Below are 22,876 nucleotides of genomic sequence, written 5' to 3'. Positions count from 1 at the left end.
AAATTGTAACGCTCGGTTGCCTATCCTTAGGCGCCAAGGTGGCTTGTTACCACGTTTAGATTCGGTTTATTCAATACATGTAATACTGCAGGTACGAAATAACTTCAGAAGGTAAAAAAAAAGCTTTGCAGCGAAATCCTCAAGAGATGATAGCTCTGGTTGCATGTATACAAACATGCAAGGCATATAGAGCCCCGCACACCTCGTGCATAAATTATGAAAGGGTAGCGGGTGCAGCGACTGTGTCTATTTTAGTGCGACTCGTTTTCTCTCTCTCTCTCTCTTCCCTCTGTTTCACTTTTTTACGTTACCATCGTATAAATACAGCTTGACTCGTCCGTTCTCAGCTGTAGATACACATACTTCAAACGGAAAAACTTTTACAACTCAGGATAATCCCAGCGGACAATTTTTTTTATCTTCTTTCGGTAGCTCAAACATTAAATTCTGCCTCTTTCATTGTACCCACACACACGAACACTCACGCACACACGTCAAAGTTCTGACAGTGTGTATGTTTGTATAATATAACATTACGTAGTATACGATTTCCGCGAAAGTTTGCGCTCACACATATTCCAAGTCGCACTGAACATGGTACGGAATAACTTATTTGCAAGTTCGAAAGCAGCGCAGCTTTTCAGAATGAAATTTCCAAAATTATGCGTCATCTCTTTTTTTTCCACATCGCCGCGGACTGACGGTATATATTATTTTTTTTTTTTTTTACACGTCATAAGAATAAACGTCGCTTGATTCATGGCGGACTTTTACGGTAGCTGCATAACTTGGTAAACGAGAAGAGGGTGAAACAAACAAAAATAATACAGAAAAAAAATAAATTGCCGTAATTGCTATATCACGCCGCTTTGTTTACTTTGAATTTATTTAATTTTCTTTTTTTTTTTGTGGTCTTCCTTTTTTCCTTTTTTTTCAAACACCTGGCGCCGTGCCGTTTTTCCCGCAGAGATCATACCCTCTCTCCATTTTTCAACTTCCACTGTCACTGATCCTCCTCGAGCCCTTGATCTTTGAAACCATATTTGATGTCACTAAAGCTCAGAGTGTTCGCCAGCTACGGCCCGCGTAAACTAGGATTTGCCACGGAATCTGGCTGTGCAGCCGATTCGGCGTCTCTCTTTATGATTCCCACGTCTTTTCCGGGGTTTATCGGTGAAATGACGCCGCGGTCGCTGCAAGAAAAAGGGTGGCGGCAAGGGTATCAAAACCACACATACGTACACACAGGCTCCGATGTATGAATATAACGAATTCGAACGTATAATACCGCCCAGCTCCGAAGCTTTTCGAATATTACACGTGCATTTCTTCTTTGAATGTTTTTTTAGTTTTTATTTCAAATCAGCCGCTCGTCTGGGTGAAATTATTACGGAAAAGTCTCTGAGATTGCAGATTTTTGAAACAAATATAGCTATCAATGACGGAAGTATTTAAATTACACACGCAGTTTCAATTATCCCTAAATTGATGTGAAATACATTTTGCGAAATTATACCGCCGTTCTTGGTAGTGGCAAAAGCACTATGAAAAAATGAAAAAATAAATAACTATAACCAGTCGCGACGGATTATAACGAGTAAAAGTAATGCCGCCGCGACTATATGTGTAGTAAAAAAGAGAAGAATTACACAAAAAAAAAAGTAGGAAATATAATGAAGGAGAAGAAAGGGCATCCGGTGTACCTGAATTATTATACCTGCATTCTGCAGCGGGTAACAAGTATATGCGATGTTGTGTTCGTATAATGACAGAGATTTAATTATCCGCAGGGCATTACTGAAAGTTACAATATACGTACGTGACAACTGCGTTGATCGTGATTAAACGTGAATATAGCGGGTAATACATGCATAAATGCATGAGGAGTTATTTTAATCGCAATACGTTGTGTAAAATTACATTTCATAATGCATAATGGTTGAAATTATGCGTTAAAATATGCCGAGCTACAGCTACAAATATGGTAATAAATTTACTCGATGTATCTATTTTACCGGATTGATATATTTATTGAAATTCGTTGAATAATAACGCGAAAGAGAGCGCCAATCAAGCGGAAAAAAATTGGGTTATATGTATAATGCTGCTGTGATGTAACGTAAAATATTCCGACCATTGGCTCGAAAACCCCATCGGCTTAACTCGCCATTTCCACCCACTGAATCCGAGGTAATGTGTGTACACGTAGATGTGTTTGGGATAGTGTTACTTCCACCGAACAAGTTGTTAGAAACGTTACACTCCCGCCCCCGAAGCCGTAATTGGACCACTAAATTCGTATTTCTCGTTGGAGAAGACTATTTTTCTCAAGAATGTATGGAACATACGCAGTTGGGTCGAAAATTTATCGAAAGAAAACATAAAAAACGGAGCTTTTAAAAGAGCAGCTTAAGCTTATAAATTTTAATTTGATTTATAAAAATGCCTGTGATTGAGAAATAAAAATTTCTAAATGTCACTGAATATAAAAAGGAAAAACCTAATTGTTATTAACAGTGTCGGAGAAATTACGTTGTTCTACTATTTTTTCACCAAAAAATTGAAACACGTTACGTTTCATTCTACCAGAACATAGTTTTATTCGGTGACAAATGAATTCTCTGTACAAGTCAAATCTGAGAAATTTTGTACTTGAGCTCGTCGGTTCGTAAAAAAAAACCTGAAACATACGATAACAGTGATAATTAACAAAAAATGATAAACTTTTATGATTTGGTAACAAATACATTATTGTTTGTTAAAATCTAACGCATAGACGACTTGTGGAGAACATTATTTTGTTAACCTATTGCCAATTATAGAATCACACAAGTAACATAGATTTTGTGCTCCAATATTCCGAATTTTTCCTTGATCAGGCATCGAATGTAACTATTAATATAGCTTCAGTAAGTGAAACGCTGATATTTTCATATAATTATGTGTAATTTTTGTCACTTTCAGATAAAAGTGATGGAGAAAAAAATTGTTTTAAAAAATAAATAAATAAATAGAAATAAAGTGTGGAGAACCGGGAAGTCTTACGAGTACCGTCTGAATCCACTTGACGAGGCTTGCGCGACTGCACAGAGTAGTGGTAGGACTACTGCAGGGCGAACCGTACACCGACGGTTTCTACTTATCGCTAAGAGTCCGCAGGTTGTCTGAGCTGGTGCGGGACGTTTCTACTCGCGTGGGTTAAAACCGAGTCGACACTGCGGTCTGACCCAGATAGCCGTTTCCACTTGAGTCGGTGGCGGCAGCCCGCCATACACGTGTGAGAAGGGGGTGGCATATCCGCAGGCGACGGCACTAGACCGAATGAGCCTTCCTAATTAAAAATCCTCACACGGCGTACTGCAGGCAGAGACAATGAAGAGTAACGAATCGGGGAGAAGAGAGCAGGGCTGAGTATCTTCGGATAAGGTGAAAACGAGCCTTTTTGGATAGGTTTCGCGGCGGATTCGAGTCCCACGGTATTTAGGGGCCATTCGAAGATCTAAATCTGAGGTTCTCGGCCGGGCGAAAGGTCGTTACAGGTGAAAAGGGAGCGAGAGGGAGGGAGGGAGGGAACAGCACATTTAGGTGGGCAAAAAGTGACGTTCTATGATGAATGTCCTTGGGGGATAAAAAGAGGCTCAATTCATAAATCTTGAGGCGTTTATATCTGTTCGGTTCGGCCGGCGTTTCTCATCCCGCCGATTTTTCGCCGTTTGCGATGTTCTCGAGTGACGAAACCAGCGCAAGGAATGTTTCGTTACGTAGTCGGGATATTCGACGGGCAACGCTTTGCAGATAGACCTATTTGTCTCGTGGACGCAGCTCATCAGTTCTGCCCGCACCGGCAGCCTTGTTGATTTCAAACCAAATATCATTTTGAAGGGGGGGGATATTTATCACTGGCTACGTCAGCTCCATTGTCTGACCAATGCTCACTCACCCGGCTCTAAACCCCTTTCATTAATCCTCAAAATTTAATTAAGCCACCAGCTGATATTCAGACCCCTGCAATCTAGGTATATCTGGCACACACAAGCAAGACACGCGGCTATATAGCATTTGCATATACTGCATACCTGTGATTCATTTTTGAACGGTACGATTCTCCGGTACTTGAGCAGAAATCCGATCCACTTAGGGAGTTTCCTTCATAGATCTTGATCACTTAGAAAAGTTTTGTAACAGATGAAGAAACCTGCTTCCTTATATGATTGTCCAAATCATTGAATGATCAGATACGCTGTAACAGTTATCGGAAAATCATGCAAAAACATCGGCACGATAAGATTTGTGCAAATTACGTGAATGCATCATCAACCTGAGAGATATAAGAGTAATAGATTTAATCGAATGATTGAGAAATGCATGAGATACAAATAAAATCGTAGTGTAGTTGTACGATTGATAGTAAAGTTAGTCTGCTAGTCTGTCAGTCTGATCGAGGATACGAGATCGTCATCGTTACGCCATATCCATTGAGGAACCCAAATCTGAAAAACTGCACCAAGGAAGACGTCAGCTTCAACTATAACGACACTTCACTTCAGTGAATCTCATATACACGAGAAGAACTTCGGGAAGGACTGATTGGATCTGGCCGATCGTTTCAAGAAGATCTATGCACGGCGCAGCGGCGAGAATTTCGACTAGATTTTGGTAAAGATTTTTTACTGGCCAGCCATTTTTGCATACGGGAAACATTTCGATGCTACGGTAATCGGTAAGTGACACAGTTTGATAAATAATGTTACATGATTTTTTCGTCTATATTTTTCGTCAAGATATCGCCTCTCAAGAACGGATTAATAACGCTCACTTCTCCGTTGGCAATCCCTTGACGATCTCTCACGAATCAAGTTGGAACCAGAGGCTGAAGAATGTCATTGCCGTGTGGAATTTTATTTATCGTTATAATACGGAGTACCTGCAAATAAATCATGCCATCGTACGAAAATATTTAGATAGCGAAGTTTTCGAACTACGTGACCTAGAAAAACATAAGTCTGATATTCGTCAACCAATAAGCGACGATTTCGTACGCCGAGCCACATGTTGAAGAATCATTGCAATCGGTAACTTTCACCCAAACCTGAAAGTCTTCAGAAAAAAAAAATCGAATCATAATGACATCCTTCTACAATTTTTAGTACATCCATCCATAATCAAAGTCACTGTATACCTACATAGCTCTAATTCTTACCAATACACTTGGAATCAACATACTTTGGCTTGATAATAACATACTGGAAAATATACGATCACGTTCCTCTGTAACATTCACGCACGAGACTCGTGTATCTTTCAATGTCAGTATCCATTTATAGAAAAAGTACGTTCGAGCTTGAGCTAAAAAATAGGATATTACTGCAACCTCGTATATTATCTGTAAAAATAAACATAACGACCTCGACGGCAGTTCATCACACCGACCACGCAGAAGAAGGGATGAATATGCCGCGTCACGTTCGTTTAAATCAACTTTCAAGTAAATGTAGTACAGCATAAATTCAGGCCTCTTGTACACGTTCCGACGTGGTCAGTTATTGCCCCAGAGTGATCTACAGTTTGTGAAAATGACGGGAAAAATCATCGCACTAGCCGCACTGATTTTTTTCATGTCGATTCTGCACCGCGGAAATGCCTCGCGAATACTTTGCGTATTTCCATCAGCCTCGGTAAGTCATCAGGTAGTTTTTCGCGGATTGACCCTGGCTCTTAGGGAACGGGGCCATGATCTCGTTGTCGTGACGCCAAACCCGGTGCGGGACCCGAATCTGAAGAACTACACCGAGATAGACGTCAGTTTTCTTTACGAGGAGAACTACGAAACGGATTATATAGAACTGCGACGAAACGCGCGTTGGATTGACTGGTTCTGGAATGTTACACCTATACTACATTCGTTCGGTGAAAAAACCTTCGACCATCCAGAATTCAAGAAGATTTACGCACCGGATAGCGGCGAAGAGTTCGATTTGATGCTGACGGAGACTCTTTATTGGCCGGCATTTTTGGCTCTCGGCAAACGATTCGACGTTCCGATCATTGGTGAGCGTCTTGTTTTCTTATGTGTATAAATTCAATTGTAGCGTTATTTTTTAGTCAAATCTGATCATGGATATCGTCTAATGTTAAGGTATGACGTCTTTGGGTCTTGCTCTGAACCTTCAATACTCGGTTGGGAATCCAATACTAACTTCTCATCAATCGAACTGGGACCTTGCAATGAAGGAGGTGTCTGATTCGCCGATGGTTTTTGAGAGGCTGAAGAACTTCTACGACGTATGGAAGTTCATTTACAATTACAACACGGAGTTCATGCCTGCGCAGCATGCCATTGCAAAAAAATATTTGGGAAACGAGATCCCCGAACTTGGCGAAATCGAGAGGAACCTTAGTTTAATTTTCACCAACCAACAGGGACCGATTTCGTATCTTAGACCGAATGTACCCAACGTTATTGAGATCGGTAACTTCCACGTGTCGAAGAAGATCAAGCCTCTGTCGAAGGTATTATAGATTTAGCGATGGAGTTTTCACCTCACAATGCACGCGACTCACATAATTCTTCTCTTACAAAGGATCTTCAGAAGATTCTCGACGAATCCAAACAAGGATTTATATACATGAGCCTTGGGTCTAACGTGAAAAGCACCATGCTGGACAAGAAATCACGGTCCGAGTTTATTGCCGCATTTTCCAAGCTTCCCTACACGGTAATTTGGAAGTTCGAGGACGAATTTCTACCCGGCAAACCGGACAACGTAATAATAATCAAGTGGGCCCCGCAGCAGGCGATTCTAGGTACCTGAATACGCAAAACACCTTTTAAACGAATTATGCGGATCAAATGAACGTCGCCTTACGCATCTTTTCAGCTCACCCAAACCTGAAAGCCTTCGTGTACCAAGGAGGACTTCAGAGCACGGAGGAAGCGATTTCTCACGGCGTCCCTGTGATCGGTTTCCCGGTGATGGCTGATCAGGACATGAATGTTAACAAAATGGTGTCTCTTGGTGTCGGAAAGAAGCTGGAAATTACTGACGTAAAAAGGGACGATCTGATTGAAGCAATACAATCCGTTGCGACGGACGGCAGGTGAAGTACAATTTTGAGCCAAGGAATCCAATACGCGACATACGTGAGTGAAGCATAAATTTCATAAAAATATGTCCGATAATTTTCAGCTACAAGCAGAGGATGCTCAACTTGCGCGAACTGCTGAAAGACAGGCCGTACGATTCACTGAAGAATGCCGTTTGGTGGACCGAGCACGTGATTCGACACAGAGGCGTCCCTCATCTCCGTTCTAGTACTGCCGACGAGCCGTGGTACCAGCGTGGCGATATGGATGTAATCTTTCTCATTGCTGCCGTGTTTGTAATATCTGTGATGACCGCTTCAGCTGTACTTTATCAGTTGTTAGTTTACAGTATGAAGATATTCCGTAATCAGCAGTCAGTAAACAGGAAAGAAAAACTCAAGTGACAATACATGTATATTCATTGCACATGGAAAACACTGTTTTTGTGATTGTGTTTGCAGGTATTTATAATTACTGATTCATGGAGAAATAAATAAATGAAGCCAACGTGGTGGAAATTGAAAGATATATTGTATTGCAAGTAAGACAAGTACCAGCTGAAAAAAACGCTTGATGGAATCACGTGAAATCGCACGCGTATCTTATTTAGTGACGTAATGAAAAATAATCGGAGTAAAGATGCGGTTTCGCAAATCTGTCTATACTTCTCTGGGTTATCTAAGAACTAGAATCTTGAAGCAGAACGGTCTATGAAATTAACAATTACTACACATTGCCTGTTCAACACAAACATTCAATCCATACGATTGATAATGAAAGTGTCTTTTCATCATGAGTTGCACGTATTTCGAATTCTCAATATCAGCGTCAAAAGACTTGAGTATGTAGAGTTAACACGATGAGATACTACACGTTAGTTGGCGACGCGGGGAACCCTCATGCTTGCACTAGTGACGAAATTTCGAGCGGTCGAACATGTCGCGACAGTTGGTGTGGCAATCAGTATCACTGATTCTTTTCGTTACTGTATGGGAATTTGGAAATGCATCGCGAATACTCGCCGTATTTCCATCAGCCTCGGTCAGTCATCAGGTAGTTTTTCGTGGATTGACCCTGGCCCTTAGGGAACGGGGCCATGAGCTCGTTGTCGTGACGCCGAACCCGGTGAGGGACCCAAATCTAAAGAACTACACCGAAATAGACGTCAGCTACATCTACGATCCCAATATAAAGTTGGACCTGATAGAACTGCGGAGAAAAATGAACTGGGCTGAATGGATTTGTACAGTGGCAGACGGGTTTCACGTGGTTAGTGAACAAATCTTTGATCATTCTGAGTTCAAAAAGATCTACGAGTCAGGCAGCGGTGAAAAATTTGACTTGCTGTTGATGGAGACACTTTATTTTCCAGCATTTCTATCACTTGCCAAACGGTTTGACGTTCCGATAATTGGTAAGTCCTTGCACAGTTAATTGTTTAACAGGGTGTTTCCGAGTAAAAGTCAGAGTATATGTTGGGTTGCGTACCACCGGGGGAGACAAATATCGGTCAAACAGACTTCTACCGACGTACTCTTGGGGACAATGAATCTGAGACAGCTAATTTTTTACACTATACAGTTACGTTGGCAACACGGCGAAACCTACAGCGCCATAGCGGGCCGAGCGCAACAAACTCAATCTCAATAAACACAACATAACCCATGACCGTCGAATCTAACCTTAGAATACCGCGGAGATAATGACTTGTTAGATTGACACGTACGTTTCAGTTATAAATAACGTAACAACTGCTAGGCCAAATCTACGCAACTTCGCAACACGGGCATTTCCAGCTCGCTCGAGAGGACTTTAAATGCGCTATCTACCGATAACTCGTACCGATATTTGTTACTCTCGGTGGTAGGCAACCCAACATACTGTGGCATGTACTCGGAAACACCCTGTATAGTTTGAACCTGTAATGTAATTATCTGCATCGAGAGATGGCTCGTAAAGGCCAACTGTGTATATTTTCTTGAAGGAATGACGTCCCTTAGTCCGGCCCTAAACTTGCAATACTCTATCGGAAACCCGATACTATCTACACATCAATCGATTTGGGACTTGCAGAGAAACGAAATGTCTGATCCGCCGACGTTTTTCGAGAGGCTGAGGAACTTTATTAATGTGTGGAAATACATTTACTATTTCAACACGGAATTTATGCCTGCGCAGCATGCTATTGCGGAAAAATATTTGGGAATCGAGATTCCGGATCTTGGCGAAATCGAGAGAAATCTCAGTTTAATTTTCACCAACCAACAGGCGCCGATTTCCTACCCCAGACCAAATGTACCCACTGTGGTTGAAATCGGTAACTTCCACGTGTCGAAGAAGATCAAGCCTCTGTCGAAGGTATTATAGATTTAGCGATGGAGTTTTCACCTCACAATGCACGCGACTCACATAATTCTTCTCTTACAAAGGATCTTCAGAAGATTCTCGACGAATCCAAACAAGGATTTATATACATGAGCCTTGGGTCTAACGTGAAAAGCACCATGCTGGACAAGAAATCACGGTCCGAGTTTATTGCCGCATTTTCCAAGCTTCCCTACACGGTAATTTGGAAGTTCGAGGACGAATTTCTACCCGGCAAACCGGACAACGTAATAATAATCAAGTGGGCCCCGCAGCAGGCGATTCTAGGTACCTGAATACGCAAAACACCTTTTAAACGAATTATGCGGATCAAATGAACGTCGCCTTACGCATCTTTTCAGCTCACCCAAACCTGAAAGCCTTCGTGTACCAAGGAGGACTTCAGAGCACGGAGGAAGCGATTTCTCACGGCGTCCCTGTGATCGGTTTCCCGGTGATGGCTGATCAGGACATGAATGTTAACAAAATGGTGTCTCTTGGTGTCGGAAAGAAGCTGGAAATTACTGACGTAAAAAGGGACGATCTGATTGAAGCAATACAATCCGTTGCGACGGACGGCAGGTGAAGTACAATTTTGAGCCAAGGAATCCAATACGCGACATACGTGAGTGAAGCATAAATTTCATAAAAATATGTCCGATAATTTTCAGCTACAAGCAGAGGATGCTCAACTTACGCGAACTGTTGAACGACAGGCCGCACGATTTACTGGAAAACGCAGTTTGGTGGACCGAACACGTGATTCGTCACAGAGGCGCCTCTCATCTGCACTCCAGCACCGCCGACGAGCCGTGGTACCAGCGTCAGGATATGGACATCATTTTTGTCGTCACCGCCGTATCTCTGATAGCGTCAACTTTGTCTCTGATCATTGCGTATCATTTGTTGAGTTACAATATTAACGCTTTCAGTCATCAACAATTACCGGTGAAAAAAAAGAAGAAGATGTGAAAAGCTAGTTATATTTTATCGGAAGTGACGTAATAAAAAATAAGGTAAATAAAATGGCAACGACAATGAAATAACCTGTTGAACGCGTCGGCGGTTCCAGTTGTTTTCCATTTCACATCAACCTCTGTGAATCAAATACTGTGAAAAGTGCAACAATGAATTGCTCGTTTTCAGTTTAAGCCATCCTTCCGAAACTGGGCGATAAATCAATGAACCCCTTGAAGCGAGTCAATCGAGCCGCTAGTCGAGTCATGGCGGTATTAAAATTCATCGCTAAATAATCCTCGCCCGCATTATATAATAATCATATTTCCAGCGCTCTGCCTTAATTCCTCAGGCGTATTTCCCGAGTGTTATTTATTCCTCGTATTATAATGTTATTACCGGTCAAATCCCCCAGAGGTTACACCCCGCTGTTAGAAACAAGCCGTAGTTGCTTTTGCCACGAAACCGTCTTAAGGAATAAGGAATCGTTATTTATTTGGAGGAATGAGGGGAGGCTTTGGAGTTTCGAACTTGCGGTGGTCTGGATTGTTTAAGGAAGGAGAAGTAAGTGCCCCGAGAAGGCACTTAACTCCCGTTCTAATTACTGCAACACTTGTAGCACCCCCTCTCATTCTCAATGCTTTCTGCCGTTCCTTAAAGTTATATGCCTTTTCATTATCATCGTTTAGCAATTGTCCACCACTCCTCCATCGATTGATTCGAAATCAGTGATTACAATTTTCAGAATTTCTTGACAACTCAATTCGTTAATATTCGATTCATTCTTGATACATATTTATTTTTATCGTCTTATCTCTAGAGACCGGATAAATATGTATTCAAAATGTATGTCCTTATAATTATACATACTTAAAAAACTAAAATATTGAAAAAATATGAAGTAAAAAATAATCACTATTTTCGAGTAAAACACACTTTGTTTTAACATAAATCATTCGACAATAGTTGTGATTTTTACTCTATATTTTTTCCACAAGTCTGCATTATATGTACACTTGGAGACAATGAATCTGAGACAACTAATTTTTCACACTAGACAGTTATGTTGGCAGACGTGTCAATCCAACAACTATTCCAAAGTTAGTTTCGACGGTCATGGTTTATGTTACGTTTATTGAGATTGAGTTTGTTTCGCGGTCGGCCCACTATGGCGCTGTGGATTTCTCTGTATTGCCAACATAACTGTCTAGTGTAAAAAATTAGCCGTCTCAGATTCATTGTTCCCAAGCGTACATATTTTGCAATTTTGAATACATATTTACCTGGGCTTTGCTCATCTCACTTTTTGATATATGTCACGGTTTATAGGTATGTGTAATATACATTTGCACTTCATGGACGAAAAAATCGATCTTCACTGATTGAGGATGAATGATTGATAAATACAAGGGTTATTTTCATGATGAAAAAGGAAGCGAAACATTATAAGAATGTATACAAGATTCGATCGGATTATAATTAATCTGCGTAATCGTTTTTCCAAAGACTTTATGGGACAGGCAGCAGACTGTAGGTGAAGTTGAGAAATGAAATACTGAAACAAGGGGATTAGGGACTCTCCTGTCACCAGCAGCTGAGTCCCCGCGCACGTAAAAGACGTTTAATTACAGAAATTACAGGGACGTCGAAAGCTCGGGTGAAAATTTATGCAACTCGTTATTCGAAGGTTACCGAAATCACGTAGGTCGCATCTATTATACCGTGTACGCAACGAGTTTGATCCGTCGACCCTTTCGAATAAGGGTTACCTACAGGACGTGTGCCGAAAATATGGCAATTAATAGAAACCAACAACCCACCCATTTTCACAAATAGCTATATGCAACAATTTAAACGATCGATGCGTGACGCTTTTTTTTCTTCTCTCGTTTCATAACCTGAATATCCAAGATAGTTAGACTAAGATCCGAGAAGAACAAGTTAGACACACACGTGTATGAGACGTCCTCTCTAAATAACTAAACTTCTATGGACGATGTTAACCGGTGCAAGCAGTTTTGCCAACCCTCAAGAAAATTCTTTATTCTTTTAAAGAATATTTGCTATATGTCGTTTTCGCCGGAAGCCCAAAAAAATCTGAAGATCTCTGAGGAAATCTTAATAGATAATGCTGAAATCCCTAAATAATAGTTGGTGAAATCGAAACAGTAGTTAATTAATTGTGTGGTTTCAGAGAAAATATACACCAATTAGCGTCTGCAATTTTCAAACGAACTTATTTTACAAGTTTGAGGTCCTAAATATTAATAATAAAAAAATAAAAAAGTAAGAATTCCTAATATCCTTATACGTACAATTCAGATTATAGGATATAAATTTGTATGTGTTACCTCGTTCGTTAATTATCATTATATATTTCTAGGAAAATTGTCCATGTAATAAAGCGAAAACATGAAATATATTATGTATTCCTGTATTTATTGAGTTTCAATACCGTCAAACATTACTCTTGAAAATAAGAAATCTAAAGAATTGTTTTGGCGCCATTTAAAGAAATATTCGTCTGACAGGTTGACAACGTTGGGCGTCAGTTCCTAATGAGACGCGTAATGTAAAACAACGTAAAAGCGTATTATTCATTAATAAATGTTATTCGTTGTAATATGAACTCCTGTGGGATTTGATTTGGACCTGATGGACGATTAACGTCTCAAAGATATCCCAATTGGATAATTTTTTTCCTTCAGTTTTGTCTATTCGTATCGTTATATTATCGTGCAAAGGTAATATTGTCTCGAAGATAATTTGCAGGTGTACTCAATTACACCTTCGTGTCTATAAATAATGTAATTGATAAGCGAGTCCGTATCGCGGACGATATTTTATTATGACGTGCAAAAGTTGCATCAGTATACTGGAAAGTATCTAAAACTGCAGAGTTACACGCGACTGATATGTATGGTATATAATATACTATAAATGCAAATGATAATCCTCTCGGTCAATATAATATCCTGGAAATCCCCTTTTCCGAAGAAATTCAATAATGTTCTCTTGCTCTTGGTTTAATCAAACCCGGGGCCATTCGTTCGTTCGTTCGTTCGTTCGTTCGTTCGTTCTTCCGACAAATTTCTTCAAGTGTATCGACTATACACGCAGCTGGCGAATCAGCCGATGCGATAGAACGAACGAATTCGAAGGACGCTGCTGCCCTCGAGCAACAAATATATCGATCTGCCCGGAGATATTGGATAGCGCAGTTGGGAACCGCAAAACAAATGAACGCGGCGGTCGGTTCAGGATTGGCCATCAACCGAGATGAAAGGATATTAACCAATCACAACTGCGGCTTACAAGGGCCGATCGAATTCCGTATACAGAATGAGCTGGCTACGGCTTTGAGCACGGTTTAACGCGATTCCCAAAGCCTGAGTAAACCTAATACCGGATGGCCGCACTAAAAGCCGCGTCTACGGTGAAATTAAGGCGTTTGAAACAGCTTGATTAAAAACCGTGACGCCTTTGCTCTGTGAACTCGACGGAATATAATTCACTCTTCAGCGTAAAAGAAACACTTGAACAAACTTTAAAAACGATTCATTAGATTCCCTTTATATACCGATCCATCAGTAAAAAAAAAAAAAAACGGTCAGTTCAATTTGACTTTGGTGAGGCAGTGATTCTCTTCACAAGACATAACATGCGATTGTTTCCCAATAATAGGTTGTTTAAAAAGTGTTTATTGCTCATAATAAAACAGTAATCGTCCCGCTAACGCACCCTTCGAAATCCCCACAATTTATGGTACATATACGTATTCGAGAGAATATTAAATACTTAGATCTTGTAGGTACTGCAGTAATCTGCAGTTTTCGCGACATAATGCTTCCTTTAAAGAAACAATTCTCTTCCGTTAGAGGATTGAAAAAATGTTTACCTCCGGCAAAACGCCGAGGCGTCGGTAAACCTAAACGTGACAACGGAAGGACAAAGAGAGGGAGAGAGAGAGAGAGAGATAGGGAGAGAGAAAGAGAAAGAGAGAGAGATAGAGAGAGAAGCTGTTAATGAAATACTTTCGGGTAACGGCGGGTCTTTGTACAGCTCGCTTTGAGGTTAAGCGAAAACATTTCTTCCCGCTGTTACGTATAAGCTGCAGTAACGTAACGTCACGGTAAAGAGGAACGATTCCCCTTTTTGTCAGAGCAATGGAAAGGCGGAAGGGTTTCAGCTGGGCAGCTATGTACTTTCGATTCGCTTCATTCCACCAGCCCATGATGGATTGCTCAGGGTATCTATATCGGTCAGTAACTGGGGATGCGGAACGTTTAGCGTGTCCGAAATCGTTTTGCAATTCTCACCCCTCGACTCTGCACGTATACTGCGTACATTGTTGTCGTTACGTGTTTAAAACCGAACAGTTATGCGAGGGTCGCTCGCGTTGAAGTTACAGGTCAGAGGCGAAACGTGCAGGACCGACCATGGCGAGTTGTAATCTTTGCGATTTACGATCGTGACGCGTATAATTAATTAATGCACGCCCAGAATTATCCGTAATTCCCTACTTCGCCACAATCATCTTCTCGACATAATGGACCGAGGGGATTAACAATAAGACGTTAACGCATTAGCACGCGGCGAGATAACAATCGGAGGATCGCGGAAGGAAATTACCACGGTTCAAGGAAGAGGCTTATCTGCTTAACCTGCAGGGCGAGGGTTGCGTTTCTGTTATGATCTCCGCTCCTGATGCAGATTCGGGATTTTCGGATAAACGTGGTTACAGAGGGTACGAATTATGCGTACATCGTCCTCTACGCACACTGATAAATTCATTTCATGACGTATGAAATGATTTTCGGATAACGGGAGCAGGGGAAAAAACTAATTAGATTAATTCAGATCCATTGAATTTTCCGATAATGGCTTCTTCCCCCTTCTTTTTATTCTTCTTATTCTACTTATTCTTATATCCCTTGTGTCACATGGCAAGGACCGCCGGCAAAATCGATTTGAGAATTTAATTACGAGGCCGAATATATACGCTCTTCAGGCAATATCGCTACACGAAACCTGTACAGTACTTGTATATGTACAAGGAGCTCGTTTTTTCTCGGATAAAACTGATGAGAATGAAAAAAAAAATAAAAATAATGAAAAAAAGACAAGAGCGGGTATCCAAGGCTGCAATGATGCCGTGGTGACACCCTCGCTTCGAATTCGGGGTGACGCTAAATGGAATCTTTGATATTCCGTACATTTTACCATATAAATCGATATCCTATAAAGTGCCTGTGAAGAAACTATACTCCAAATCCATGTACATGCCGGTATAAATTATTATACGCACACTATATATACATACATATTACTCGAGAATTAACAACGTTTTTCCTCTGTATTTTATATGTAAATGAAAATCAGCATTCTAGTATTTATTATTACATCAGCCTCCCGAATGATTTCCGGCACTTCGATACACGCATCAGAAAAACATGAATAGCAGACTTTCGCTGGGTGATTGGAGTTTCCTTATAATATAAATCCGCATTTTTTTCTGATCCCACTAACGTTTTGCTCCCTTTTACTATGTACCCTGCATAAAACGAAATCCCCGAAGTGTGGGGTCGATGGACGGATGGATTATTATTGGCATGCACTCGAGGCTGGATGTAAAAATCTGGGAGAAGTAAAACTGGGAATAGAGAAGAGGACGACGTAGTGCGCGTAACGTTACGGAAACAATTTTCATTTCAGCACCTGGCACCGCACCAGGATTTTACTGAAGATCCAAAATCTTACGCGGAACTTGCGCAGACACTTCACCTTTCGGTGTGCACCTGACCCCAGGGATGAAGGCAGATATGGGGCATTCCGCGACAAATGAGCAGCCTATGTACATTTTTAGTATGATGTTGATAGCGACCCAAAAAGGGCTCGGAATATTTTGCAGACTCTTTAGCCACCGGTAAAATTTGAAAAGAATCGAAATCAAATTCCAAAAACGCCGTTTTTGAAAATCTGTAACATTCACACAGATTGTTTGATTTGAAATGTGATTTTTATTCACCACCATCGATAATAGGATCTCAATATTTGCTATTCTTTCTTCTTCGTAAGATTTTAGTTTATTCATAACGGAATTGAACTTTTTTTTTTTTGTTATTCCTCTTACATTCCCCGATCTAAATAGATCACGTAATAATGAAAATAATTTGATTCTGCAATTCATTTAGATCGAGGGATATAAAAAAAAAAAAAGAAATGAAAAGAAAAAAAACAATTCCAACGTGGAAAAGCTATAAGAACTTGCAATAAAGAAAAAAAAGAGTAAATATTGAAATCCCCTTTACCGTGTGGTGCTCAAAAATCTAATTTTGAATCGTAGAATCGGTGTGAATTTTTTCAGATTTTCAAAAACGACGTTCTCGTAATTGGTTTTTGCGATTTTGTATATATAAATTTCACCAGTGGCTACAGAAAATCTGTTAAAAATTTACGAGATCCTTTTTGGTTCGGTAAGAACATAATACTAAAAACAAAAAAAATTACCAAAAGCGCGTAACCAGTTTCGCGTAAAAAATCACCGCAATTGTCGACGAAATTGGAGAACATGGGGCAAGGATTTGTAGGAATTTTTGAAAAAATGTTGTGTTTTGAGAGTAGGCGAGTTCTTTCCCTCGTTTTGACTTGACGGTTTTTTAGAGTGGCTGGACAGCACTTGCAGGAGGGTCTAATGGATTGGTTTGATATTTTAAGAATCGCCTCTCTTCGCGCCGTTCGCCGGTCTATTGGACCACGGGAACGAGTAAAAGCTACAGGCTGGAAGAAAACATAGAAGGTGCGAGCACCGCCGGGGGTCGTCGAAAGATAAATTACTTCAACAACGGAGCTGCCGCGGCGGCCTTCTCGCCCATTAAATTACCCTTAAACCAGGGCGCCATTTATTCGCCTGGGTCAATCTTAAAACGAACGTCAGGCGTCTGCCGAATGGCCGGTTGTCTAGGTTGGCAGATTTTTTTTATCTATTTTTTTTTTTTTTTTATTCTTCGTCACACGAAACAAATGACTGAACGTACCATAACTCGAGATTTTCCGCGGAGTTTTAGTGATGAGAAAAGAAATGGATAAACGGCTGAAAGTTCGTCAAGGTATACTCGTATAAACAAGGAACGAAAAGCGTCTCCCGGGGGATTTAATTAAGCTCCTTTCTGAAAATGCACCAGGTGCACGTCTCTCGCGACGAGGACTCAATATTTACGTCAACCGCGTACCGTAATCACCACTTTCCTGCAGTGCTCCAGGATTCCGTATATCATGTTATATAATATAAACCGTGTGCCGCGGACCGATCGTTAGTGTAATTACTATTGATTAACGTTTACTGCCTAATTTCGTGGACAGGTGAATAATTATAAGACGGTTGTACAGCAGGGTACTCGAGAATGGAGTACCGGGGGCAGAAGAAAGCTTTCGGGAAGAAACCGTGAGGTAAGAAAAGTCTCGGACTGACAAGGAAGTTATCCCAGGACGATGTCTGCGATTTGATTTCTTTTGTAACATGTTGTAGTAGACTTAAAACTAAGGGACGTGTATTTTTTTTTTTTTTATATCCCATTAAACACTTTGAGGTGGTGAAGACATCCTTCAAAGTAAGTCAAGGGGCGGCTTGGCAGTTTTTTTTTTTTTTTTTTTGTAATTGAGAAAATTACATTTTTCATTTCTCGTTACGAAAAAACTTTTCCAATTGGATTTTTTTAAAAATATTATGTTCTCGTGGGTAAAAATGCCAAATCGTCCCTCGACATACCTTACTTTGGAGGGTGGTTTCCACCACCTTAAAGAGTTTAAGTTTTTAGTCTACTGTAAGATATCGCAACAGAAATCGAAGGTATCGACCTGGAATACCTTCGTAGATACACGTGTAATATCTGTAAATTCGCTGAAGGAGGTGTGTGCACAGAATAAAATATACCTGTGTAGATGCAAGATGAAAAATGTCTTCGTCGTGGAGCAAGTCAAAGGATAGAGGAAAGAATCTCAGCGACAAAATCAGGCCGCAGGAAGAGGAATTACGATCGGGAAACACTCGCCCTTATCTCGAATCCTGCAGCAGCAACGCGTTCACTCTCGTGGAATGAATATCCATCCTCGCTCAGCTGGCTTAGGTATTTGCGATCATTCGAAATAACGCTATCGAGGCACTACTGACATATTTTCCGCCCCGCGGAATGATTGACGTCACGGATCCATAACCGTCACAGGGTAGGTACGATATCCTTTCTGTCTTCTGGTATATGTAATACACATACAGAGTAATTTTGCGCGCACGCGGTGCGTAAGTTTGTCAGAGAAAACTTGAGGGCCCGACCTTTCGGGTTTCTTCGTTTGTTACCTACTGTGTATAGGAGTTAACAAACTAAGTTCCGGAACCTTGTTCGCTTAATCCAGTTCAAACTTTCCCGCTCAGTCACGGTATAGACCTCACACACATTCTGTTTTTAGACGAGAAAATGGCGAGCCTTCGCGAGGGAAAAGTATGTAATCGAATTAATTTACGGTCCTGATGCATCGGTCCGGATTATTCCGAAACAGGCGGAGTTAAGGGGGGAGATACAGCTTGGACGGTCTAAAATCATACCTATTTTTAGAAGTTGTTTTTTTTACAAGAAATTGTAAAGAGTTGAAGCAATTTGAGCTTGAGGGATTTATTATTTATAGTTTCAAGAACAGTTTAGAATTGTTTTTATTCAAATTACTAATAAAATGGTGGCATGACGCATTTAAGTAGCGAACGACCACGTTTTCAATCCCAGTGGCGGAGATTCCTCGGTCAATTTTTATACAATCGACTTGAAATTTTGACACAAAATTAAACCTTGTTTATCGATCCGAGCCCGTGGATAAATTTTTCAATTTCAATCCCTAAATTTTTATATAAAAATGAAATTTTTAGTTTATAATCGTATATATTTTACATTTTTTTACATCTAGGCTACGAGGTCGAACCCGAAAAAGTATTTTTAACTGAAAAAACTTTTCCCATCTGTTACAAGTTGGACAGTGATGTCAGGAGATGGGCCACCAAAAAATCCCTCGAGTTCGGATTCGTTTGCTACTTATATGCGCCATGCCGCCATTTTGTTATTAATTTCAATGAAAAAATTCCAAAATGTTTTTGAAACTATAAATAATAAAGCCCTCAAACTCAAATTGCTCCAAGTGTTTTAATTTACTTTAAAAAAAAATCCCAATAACAGTTATGATTTTAGACCGTCCCAGCTGAAACCCCCCCTCCTTAACTTTGACGAATGGAAATGAAAAAAGGGTCATTTTCCGACAGTAATTTGTCTTTACAGGAAACTCTGTGACGTTACGAGATGATGATGGGTCTGTGCCGCAGCCTATCCGAGGCTCGAAATTTTCACTTTGGAAATTACCCAGAAATAAAAATGGCAGAGTTTTCACCGGGCTTATATTTTTGTGTTGATTTTGATTTCCAGAGTGTTAGAATCGACGTTTCAGATTCCAACAAGAGTCGCGCTGTCCTTGAGTATGAAAATCGGTCGATTCCCGTAGCGAGAGGGGTTTTAAAAAACAGCAAAGCGATTTTAATCAGCACACTTGATGCACAAACTGGGTCCGAACACGGCGACGTAATCCACACATGAGTGCGGCGAGGTTGTTAAAGCGATTCGATTTATCCCTGTTGAGTTTCGGGGGATTCCCATGGGAGCGGCAGGCTGCTCGGGGGTTTTGCGTTTTGATTCCGTGAGCCGAAAAGCCCGGGTATATATGATATTTCGGCTTTCCTGGTGAGTCGAGATTCCCGGACGAAGCTTATTGTGTGCACGGGCGTGTATGCGAACCTTACACAATAAAGTCCTCGCGGGGATTTGGAATTAAGGAGGAGCAGCCGCTCTCGAGATGATCGGCTCATAACCATAATCCTGGATTAAACGAGATTCGAGTCGGACTCATCCCTGTATCACCGAACATCCACCAGTCTCCCCTGATTTACCCCGCCACTTGCAGGCAGCCTCGCGCGCCTTTAATGTTAATCGCGTTATAATTTTCAATGTGTAATTCAATCTGGTCTCATCCTCTTGAACACCCGCACACACGTCTCTTCTACTTGGCACAATACAGTTTCGGGGAAACTTATCAACTCCGTGCTCCAAATTTGACCCTACTCCTCCTCCTCCTTCCCATCCTCGAAACATCAAACTACGCCTTCGCCTCGAGCTCTTCGAGGATTTCTCGCCCTTACCGTCACGTGTCAAAATTTTGACACGTACCTTATCGTCTATGTACATTCCACGGTACCGGTTACAACGGATCGCGGTACACCGAGTGACGCGATTTTCTCTTCAACATTTGTACTCCAGGTCTTCTGTGAAACTGGTCGTTAAACGCCAACAGATAGGCAACCGAAGCTGCGCGTTTTGTATTGCTATGTAATAAAAATGTAGCTTGGGTTGCCTATCCGCTGGCGTTGAGTGACAAGTTTCACAGAAAACTCCCGTTAGTGCAATAAATTACGATTTCGGACTTTTATGCCACGAGTGAAAGATTCAAAATTATTCAAACACAATTTGCTGTACTAATTAAACTCTTGCTTCAATAATTTTCATTTTTTTTTTATTTCAACACATTTCGTTAGAATTTTTAATCGACTGTCGATCATTAATACAACCGCATAGTAATTTTGCTATATATAGTGGTGCAGGGTGTTGTAACAGGGTGACGAGAGTGAAAAGAGGGCGGAAAAAAGAGTGAAGCCAGGTGCGCGGAATTTGTATATAACGAAGGAAAACTATTTGAGAGTTTGAGGGGGTGGAGGCAATGGAGTGGAAAAATTTTAAACGGGAACTAACGAGGTGGGTGGCGGGCGGGCATTGCTCAGGTCTTTATCGCCGCTTTATACATACCAACGGCCTCATTGGAAGAGCTGCATACACCGTAGGAGGGGAAATGAATTTTCACGGGGCGGTGGGAGGTAAAATAGCGAGTCAAGGAATAAAAGTTACATAAGACAGGCCCGCAACCGGTTCTCACTCTCGCGAGTCGTGTTGCGGTACTTCAGGGGTTCGGAGATAAATTCAGCCGATTGAGAAACGGGGAGAAGAAGAAGAATACAAGTCCTTTCGCGTCCTCTTTGTTCTGCACCGCGTGAATCTGAATGGCTTCTCGAAGTACTTCCATCGGATCGGCGCGGTGAACTTTAAGAGTGACTTTAACGCGACCTGATTTCTTGAGTGCTCGAAAGAGGGGCGGAAAGAGGCGCGCTGGGCACCTTTTAACATTTAAAACTGCCCAAGGACCGTTTAACGGAGAAAAAGTTGAACTTTTCACTTATCGTTAGGCGTTTCGGGGGCAGTGACGCGACGCGACGTGACGTCGACGGCTGCGCAAATTGGAAATCAGAAAATTGACTGATCCGTCGGTGCCAGCGCGCTTTCAGCACGGAATTTCACTTCATCGAGGATTCTATTTCTCCTCTGCGGGGGGTGTCCGAGGGTCGTTCGAATTTCTACTCAAATCATTATCATCATCATCAGCGTCACCGTCATCATTATCATCATCGTCGTCATCGTTATTATTATCATGATAATTTTTCAGCCACGAAAAGCCCAGCCGATGAAAATTGCGGGCGCAATTTCGACGATACTCTCGAGGATTTCGTAGGGGTTCCACGATTCGAACGCGGGCTTCGCTCCCTTCGATATATTTCACGTTTTAATATCGCTGCGTTAGTATGGGTATAGGTATAGACACGAGTCTGCAGCTCGCGAGCACGAACCACTCAGACGGTAACTCCTCACTCGCAACGGAGACAAAGAGAACCGAGAGCTATGTAGAAGAGTTTGGATGTTCGAGGGTGTGTTTATCGCGAATGAGGGATGGAGGAGATTTAAAACGAGTCTCTATATGTCGCGGTAAAAGCGAGGCGTTCGACGACATCGCGGTGGATCTCCGCATTCGAAATTCAAATTCGAATTCGATCTTTAGCTCACGCGGCGTAAACTCGATTGTTTGGAAATGATCTGTGCAAGCGTTTAGAGTCCCTTTCAGGCGTTGAGCGAGTTTCATCGCGGTGCGATGGCGTTAAGCGAATGGAGATGGAAAATTAGCGGACAATCGAACATCAGCGCGGCACAGCGAATATCGGAAACCGTTTTAATTGAATGGACGTAATCGGGGGGTGAGAGACATTCATTTGATAAGTCTGCACAGACGTATGTTCCACACAGTCATCGCCGCCCTCCCGATGTGCCAATTCCATTTTGCGATTGCCTTCACGCGTTGCAACCGGCACAACCATCACGCGACTATGCACTCGCATTTAACGTCGCTGAACGGAATCACGTCACGTCACTTCTTCTCCGACACTCGTGACTGATAGAAGTAGGTACATACCTACCGAGAAAAACGAAAAAAGGAAAGAAATATCTAAAAAAAAAAAAAATTGCCCGAGCATAATAGAGATATAGAGGAGTGGGAAAAAATCAA

The 22,876-nt window shown here is 41.4% G+C and overlaps 2 protein-coding genes across 2 annotated transcripts in view; one reads left to right on the top strand and one right to left on the bottom strand.

Moving 5' to 3' along the window:
- LOC124211478 (uncharacterized) overlaps positions 1 to 22,876 on the bottom strand; it is a 40,533-nt gene that overhangs the window by 14,191 nt on the left and 3,466 nt on the right. The gene's annotated exons all lie outside the window — the stretch shown is intronic.
- On the top strand, positions 5,395 to 12,821 carry LOC124211477 (uncharacterized). The gene is made up of 11 exons (XM_046610564.2): positions 5,395 to 6,048; positions 6,137 to 6,510; positions 6,582 to 6,804; positions 6,879 to 7,098; positions 7,188 to 7,484; positions 7,911 to 7,929; positions 8,012 to 8,498; positions 9,069 to 9,442; positions 9,514 to 9,736; positions 9,811 to 10,030; positions 10,120 to 12,821. Exons 1-11 carry the CDS (start codon positions 5,574 to 5,576, stop codon positions 10,418 to 10,420), a joined length of 3,213 nt encoding a protein of 1,070 aa, XP_046466520.2. The 5' UTR covers positions 5,395 to 5,573; the 3' UTR covers positions 10,421 to 12,821.

The sequence above is a fragment of the Neodiprion pinetum genome, chromosome 2 (assembly GCF_021155775.2).
Source record: "Neodiprion pinetum isolate iyNeoPine1 chromosome 2, iyNeoPine1.2, whole genome shotgun sequence".
Classification (NCBI taxonomy): domain Eukaryota; kingdom Metazoa; phylum Arthropoda; class Insecta; order Hymenoptera; family Diprionidae; genus Neodiprion; species Neodiprion pinetum.
Note: the sequence above shows the minus strand (reverse complement) of the source record. Positions and strands in the feature narration are given on the sequence as shown.

Coding starts and splice junctions, on each gene's coding strand:
- LOC124211477 (XM_046610564.2), top strand. CDS start 5,574: ATGACGGGAAAAATCATCGCACTAGCCGCACTGATTTTTTTCATGTCG. Junction 6,511..6,581: donor AGATCAAGCCTCTGTCGAAG/GTATTATAGATT, acceptor TCTCTTACAAAG/GATCTTCAGAAGATTCTCGA. Junction 6,805..6,878: donor CCCGCAGCAGGCGATTCTAG/GTACCTGAATAC, acceptor GCATCTTTTCAG/CTCACCCAAACCTGAAAGCC.